This window comes from Cannabis sativa, chromosome 9 (assembly GCF_029168945.1).
Source record: "Cannabis sativa cultivar Pink pepper isolate KNU-18-1 chromosome 9, ASM2916894v1, whole genome shotgun sequence".
Lineage (NCBI taxonomy): Eukaryota > Viridiplantae > Streptophyta > Magnoliopsida > Rosales > Cannabaceae > Cannabis > Cannabis sativa.
The window spans coordinates 60,335,971-60,343,103 of NC_083609.1; the positions used below are offsets into that span (position 1 = coordinate 60,335,971).

At 26.5% G+C, this 7,133-nt stretch overlaps 1 protein-coding gene across 1 annotated transcript; it reads left to right on the forward strand.

The window, feature by feature from the left end:
• The first annotated feature begins 1,271 nt into the window (after nt 1–1,271).
• On the forward strand, nt 1,272–4,842 carry LOC115724016 (WUSCHEL-related homeobox 11-like). Its single transcript, XM_030653472.2, has 3 exons — nt 1,272–2,286; nt 3,493–3,674; nt 4,424–4,842. The coding sequence occupies exons 1-3, from the start codon at nt 1,479–1,481 to the stop codon at nt 4,451–4,453; spliced, it is 1,020 nt and encodes a 339-aa protein (XP_030509332.2). The 5' UTR covers nt 1,272–1,478; the 3' UTR covers nt 4,454–4,842.
• Nucleotides 4,843–7,133: the final 2,291 nt, after the last annotated feature.

Genomic DNA, 7,133 nt, shown 5'->3' on the forward strand with positions numbered 1-7,133 from the left:
CAAGGATGTTAGATAAGCATCCTTGGACAAAGATGATATATTTCTTTTGGTGGTGCGCACGACATGCTCTGACATAAGAGAGAATGTCTGATTTGGTGGGACCAGACGTCAAAGGGCTTCTGGAGGTGCCTCTTTGAGTACCTGTGTTCCAATGTTCATTTGGAGTGTTTTGCTTGTTCGATTCAAGTATGTCTCGTCCACGGAGGTGAAGCTTTTAGGCTTTGTGGAGGCTTGAACTCCCAACAAGAACCAACACAACACCAAAATAACACACAATGATCAAGAACACATTCCACATAAAACCAGCAACATTAAACCAGAAAAATAAACCAGTAAAATGACCTTAAAGAAAGCAGTAAAGAACAATAGGAACTTACTTGGTTGGGCTACATAATCAATGTGATTATGAGCTTAATCCACGGGAGAAAGCAACCTTAATCATGACTGTGGTGATGAACTTTATTGATCTGAACAGAGGTACAAAACAAGGATAAAACCCTAAAACAAAGTGGAGACTTGCTCCTTACAAAAGTGTTTCTCAAATGGCTCTCTCTCACAATCTCAAGAGAAACCAATTACAACTCTCAACAACACTCTCAATCCTTTCTTAACTCTCTGAATTTGTATCTTAACATCACACCAAATGAGAGGACTTCAAGGTGTATTTATACTGTTAGTAACTAACTAACTTACCTGTCGAAACAGTTAAGTTAGTTGGGAAGTTACTAACTGTCAAATCTGACAGTAAATCCAAACATCAAGAGATCAAACCTCAACAGGCTTCATATGGGCTTGGGCCCATCTCCCATTTGAATCGAGCCTTCTTATGTGTAAGGGCTTTGGCACACGCGATTCCTACTTAATAATTCTCTAGAAGTACTACGTACGTGTCATCTTTCTTAAAATATAGATAACATTATCTTTTTCAAAAAAAAAAATCTTTGTGTGGATAATTTTTATTTTTTTTGAAATCATTTCTTGTGGTAATTAAAACTAATTAAGATTTATACTTATCAAGAAAAGAAGTTGTGTCTTTATTACATAACATGTATTGACACATTAATTGTGTTTCACTATAGCATTCTAATAATAACACATATATGGTGGTTTCTAGATTATTATATACTACTTCTTCAAATCCTCTAAGTCGGTTTCTATATAGCTATCTAATAAGATATACATTTCTATATTCTATATTGAGAAGGGGCATTAAAGTAATTATAAATAAATTGACTATAATATCAACATTCTGTAATTCCTAAGTACTTCATATATAAATATATAACCATATATAGAGAGAGGCTTCACACCCCTAGACGAAGCACAATTTTCACTTATATATGTACTTTCAATATTTTCTCATTCTCCAACCTCTTCCTATATTTATATATATATTATATAATATCACTTACCTAGGTTTCATACATATATAGTGAACTTCTTGAAATCCAACAATAACAACAACAACATAGAAGAAAATGGATCAAGATCATCATCACCATCATCATCAAGGCCAACAAGAGCATCACCATCACTACTATTCCTCAAATAGTCCAAATGGGTCAGATCAAATCAGAATTAATAATAATAATAATGATGGTGGTGAACCAGCTGTGAGGTCAAGATGGACACCAAAGCCAGAACAAATCCTTATACTTGAGTCAATCTTCAATAGTGGTATGGTAAACCCTCCAAAAGATGAGACTGTTAGAATAAGAAAACTCCTTGAGAAATTTGGGGCTGTGGGAGATGCAAATGTCTTCTATTGGTTTCAAAACCGTCGTTCTAGGTCAAGACGCCGCCAGCGCCAGTTGCAAGCTCAGCTAAACAACATAGGTTCTGGCGGTGGTAATGGTAGTGGAAGCAGTGCTGTTAGCGGTGGTGGTGTAATTCAGTATGAAAGTAATAATAATAATAATATTATTACTTCGACCACCACCGCTAACAATACTGCTTCTAGTAGTAGTGGTAATAATACTCATACTACTACTACTACTGCCTCGGCCATAGCTGTGGCCGGGTTTGGTGGATGTGGGTTTCCTTATTCTTTTCTTACATCTTCTCCTTCGAATAATTCTTCTCCTTCGAATTCTACTTCTTTTGATCTTATGGGCGGCGGTTGTTCTTCTTCGAATTCTTGTGGTGGTTTTGGAGATGATCACCATGGCCGTGACGGCCATGGTGGGTTGTTTGGTCATATGAGTTTCCCTGAAATCGAGCAAAGTTCTCTTGTAACGTCTGCTTTATACCATCCAGAGAGCTCAAATATGCATTTCCAATTATCAGGTATATATATATATTTCTATATATACATATTTATATATATGCATGGCTATTTTGATAGATTTTATATATGATCATGTGACCAAATTATATTTTTAGGTATTTCTTATGATCATCCAATTTCTCCTTTTCTTGTTTCATCATTTAATTAATTTCTAAAATTCATTAAGTTTTCCATTATTGGTTTTCTAGGAAAACTAGTAAATAATGTTTCAATTTTTTTCTTTTTAAGAAATTATTAACTAATTTCTTGTTGCTTAATTTCTTGTTTTCTTTTTTTTGTTTACCTTATTAATTATTATCCAATTTTCTTATTAATTTTTGTTTTTTGAAAGGGAATTACATGAATTTCTTAAAATCTCTATATACTTATGAATGAGAACATTTTTCTCTTTTGAATGTACTTAATTAGGTACCTAGTTTTGGGCTGAAATTGAGTGAAGACTGATATAGAATAATAATTAATAAAGTTAGTAACTTTTTGATAATGTTACAGTTTCTTTGTATATATAATTTGAATAATAATATTAATAATAATAATAATATTAGTAGTAATTAAGAAAAAGTTGAACTTTTTCCCCTGAAAACATGACGATTCTGTTCTATATCAGACATAAATTGTCATTTTATTTTTTTTATAATAATAATTACTTTTTTTTTATGCAAAAAATATTTCACATGAAAACCTAACTCTTCTTCTTGGAAAAGCAAAGTGTATTTTGTCTTCTCTTTATGGATCATAAACCAAAAAACTAGTTTAGAATATATGATTAATAATTAATTAATTAAATAGAAAAATTAATGATACATAAAAAATAAATTAAAATAAAAAGATTCAAACGACTAATTAATCAATAATTTTTATAGAATTAGTTTTCATTGAATATTCAAAATATAAAAAAGAATATTCTCTATTTAAGATTAATGATATCATGAGTATATACTAAATTATTTCTTCAATTGTGCTTAGATTCAGGCTGCTTTTTGCCTTTATTTATTTTTTATTTTATTAATATTCTTTTACATATAAAATATGTATGCAAATCGGCTGTGTTTGCCGATCCATTGAATTGAACTATTTATAAGTATTAATTAACAATATATATATTCCTTGATTATTATTTATGTATTAATATTAATTAATTAATGTTGTTTACATGCAATTAATATTAATAAATTAATTAATATAATTATTAATTTGATGATCAGATGAAGATATGATGACAGTGTTTATAAATGGGGTAGCAACAGAAGTGGCAAAAGGTCCAATTGATTTGAAAGCAATGTTTGGTGATGATGCAATTTTGGTTCACTCTTCAGGTGTTGCTGTTCCAATCAATGATTTTGGTATTTTACTACACAGTTTGCAACCTCATCAAAGCTATTTCTTGGTAATTGTTTCTTTAATTCATATCTAATTGAATTCGTTAGTAATTAAAGATTTTCACACGCGTCGATAGTTTTAGGGCTCGTTTGTATTATATTGAATTAAATTATACATATCATATTTTTTATATAAAACTATGTTAAACTTTAATTTATACTAAAATATTATATATTTAGGTGTCCATAAAAGTTAATACAATACAACTGCGTTTCAAACGAGCTCTTAAAGTTGTTTGAATTCTCATTTCGACATACTAAATTATATACTAATATTATAAGTTATTCTATGTTAGTGGAAACCTTAAATAAATTATGCTAATTATTCCTAACTGCCCTTGATTAAATATGTCATGATAATATTAATTATAGAATTTATATATATATATATATATATATATAAGAAAATTATAAACAATTTAACCTAGCTATCGAAATCAGAATTCAAACTGATTTTTACTGAGTGTTTATTTCAATTTTTTTAAAATCTGTTTGAATCCTTATATATTTTGACGTATTAAATTTTTAGAATTTTTTAAAATTATTTATGCGAGAATATTTTGTATGAAAAATAGAGTTACAACTTATTTATGTACTGAAAATATCATAATTTAATTAAGCTATTATATATGCTAATTATATTGGCACTATTGATTAAACATGTCATGAGAACATTAATTATAATTTATAAATATGTTTTATGTATATATATAGGTGATTAAAATGTAGTTAATTATATATAAACTTTTTGTTACAGGTTCCAAGATCATCATTAGGTAATAACTAAAGCGGCGTCTACCTTATATCAATGGAAGCTTCCCTTATATAATAATTTCAATTTCAATTAATATTTCTTTTTCTTTAATTATATATTAATTCTCACCTTCCTTTTGTGGTTATTTTGATATTAAGAATTTTATTATGTTTGGTCTTATATATAAATATATATGTGTGATAATAGGAGAGAAAGAGAGAAAGAGAGAGATGTGATATATATATATAAAAATATATGATCAAGAAGCCTCATATATAATCATGATCAAGTATATATGCATGCTGCTTGATTTGAAAATTTATAATATTCTTTGCAATTTGCATGCATGAACCAAATATTGAGTCCTTTTTTTATTTCTTTAATTTATGATCAATACTTTTATTATTGTATGGCTTTACTCTTTTCATTACTTATATTGGGCTATAAATGAAAAATAATATATAAATAAAGACACCAACTTTTATGTATATAGTTCATTGTATGTGCATAAGTATTAATTAAAAATATGTGACAATATAGTTGCTGTTTAAGTCATGAGTTAGAGTAGATTATTAATCTTTATGATGATATCTCTCTTTTCATCATATATATATAAATAAATATATTTGTAATTATCCTTTGCAATATATGTTAATCTCTTGTATACTTAATTAATACATATTTCTAGCTTCTTAATCATATATATATATATATATAAATTATGCTAGCTATATGATAATTGATCATGTAACAACTATACTATTTTGTTGTTAATTAGGGCATTGTGCATTTTTCTTAAAAAAAAAAAAGAGTTTAAATAATTTCTTATACGCACATATAATCACAAACAAATAATACTTGGAACTTTGATTTTCATATAATCTAAATAATTCATAAAAAAAAATTGAAATAATTTTTTCATTTTTAAGTATTGTCAATAATTAGCTTTAATTTCTATATGTACAATAAAGAAACTTAAATAATATATATAGTTTAATTTTTACACTGTATCTATACACATATTTATTTATACTACATAATCCTCACTATAGGGTAGTAATAATTAAGATGGGCATTTTCAAAAAAAAAAAAATTAAGATGGGAAAAATTTATAGATGTAGCTAGCTTGATTTGTTTTCTCATTTATTTTTTATGTGTATAATATATAAATATAAATATATATCCCATTAAAAAAAATTCAAAGGATTCATTTGAATTAATATTTTCTTTCCACAAATTTTGCTTATTATCTGAACTCATTAATTTTCACAGCATTATAATATAGTTTAATTAAATTGATTTTGTCAATTACGTACGTACCCATTAATTAATTAATTATCACAAAATACACATTTAACTAAACAAAAATTTGTTGGCCTAATTTATAATTTTTGGGTACGTATATCATGCATGTATTGATTTCAAAATGTTTGCTATAAAATTCTGGCAAAACTATTTTTTAAGAAAAAAAGAATACAAATGGTAAGATTACTAATTAGTGATGATAACATTGAAAACACGACCTGAATTAACATTAGATAAGCGATTTATTTCTAAATCGTTTAACAAAATTTAAAAAAAAAAAAATACTCGATTAAATAAGCGAGCGGTGTAATTTTTTGTTTCACAATCAGATACTAACTGCCTGTTTGCTAGAATTATATTTATTTTTTCTAAATAATAATAAATTAATTAATAATTAGTAATTTTATTAAAATTATTAATTAGTAATTTATTAAAATTTTAACATTCTAAAATACAAATTAAGAGCTTGTATATCAGTTTAAATATTATGCTTGAAAATGTTATTACCATCAGAGAAAAATTGAGAATATCTAATAATAATATATACTATATACTTAATTTGTTGATTATCTAACATATAGCATTGTGTAAAGAGGAAAATAAAAGTTGACAATCAGATATCAAATGTTGCTTTGCTAGAATTGCTTTGACAATTATAGCAAGATTGGTAAAAATATATTAAGTGTTGTGTAGTGTAGTGGTAAGAATTATATTTATTGGCATTTTCTTATTTGAGTCAAGGATTCGAAACTTACTTTAGCTTTTCTTGAAAGAGATTAAATAAAGGCTCGGTTCTTATTAGAGATGGTGACATTTGTGTAATGAGAATCTTTGAGGTGACTATCGATGACCCAATTAAGATAGTCTGAAGTATAAAATCTCACAAAAATTATCAGAATAACTGAAGGAGTAGAGAAAGGATGTGGGTGATTTTTTTTCACATCAAAAGAAAAATTACAAAATAATTGGTATTTTCAATTAATATTCTAAGAACCAACAGAATATCTTGATGTTTTAATATCTTGTTGGTACATTAATTTGAGCATAAATAGAATTAGTTGGTTTTCACAAATTAACCTAAGTAATAATAAAAAAAATTACTTACCCTTTTAACTATTCTTGTAGTACGTAATCACACATATAATAATAATATATAATAATAGCATCACCTTGATTTATTTATTTATTTATTTTTAAGAAAAATAGAGATATTTAATTAATAATAATAATAGAAAAAAACTTGGAAATTGATGAAGAATTTAAAGTAGTGCATGTCGAGTACGTGGTTAATAAAAAGCCTCAAAAACAAAAATATATAAAGCAAGTTGGCTTATAAACCGACCAATATAACCAATAATAAATAGACGAATGTTTTCTTATTAATTATTATTATTATTATTATTAATTT